General features: G+C 69.0%; 1 protein-coding gene across 1 annotated transcript in view; it reads left to right on the forward strand.

Moving 5' to 3' along the window:
- The window catches only part of SUMO2 (small ubiquitin-like modifier 2), a 9,532-nt gene continuing 9,332 nt past the window's right edge, over positions 1–200 (forward strand). Inside the window, exon 1 of the mRNA XM_006912234.3 lies at positions 1–160. Within this exon, the coding sequence (XP_006912296.1) occupies positions 140–160 (21 nt within the window). The 5' untranslated portion in view covers positions 1–139. The remainder of the gene's footprint in view (positions 161–200) is intronic.

The raw sequence follows: 200 nt of genomic DNA on the forward strand, positions 1-200 counted from the left end.
CGACGTGCGCGCGCCCTCTCCCTCCTCCACCGCTGCCGCCTCCTTCTTCTGCCGCTCCTGGTGCTGCTTGTGTGCTCGTTCGGTGCGGACCTGGTACCTCTTTTGTGAAGCGGCAGCTGAGGAGACTCCGGCGCTCGCCATGGCCGACGAAAAGCCCAAGGTGAGCTTGGCGCCGGCCTCCTCGCCTCGCCGCGCGGCTG

Source organism: Pteropus alecto, unplaced genomic scaffold (assembly GCF_000325575.1).
Source record: "Pteropus alecto unplaced genomic scaffold, ASM32557v1 scaffold134, whole genome shotgun sequence".
NCBI classification, from domain to species: domain Eukaryota; kingdom Metazoa; phylum Chordata; class Mammalia; order Chiroptera; family Pteropodidae; genus Pteropus; species Pteropus alecto.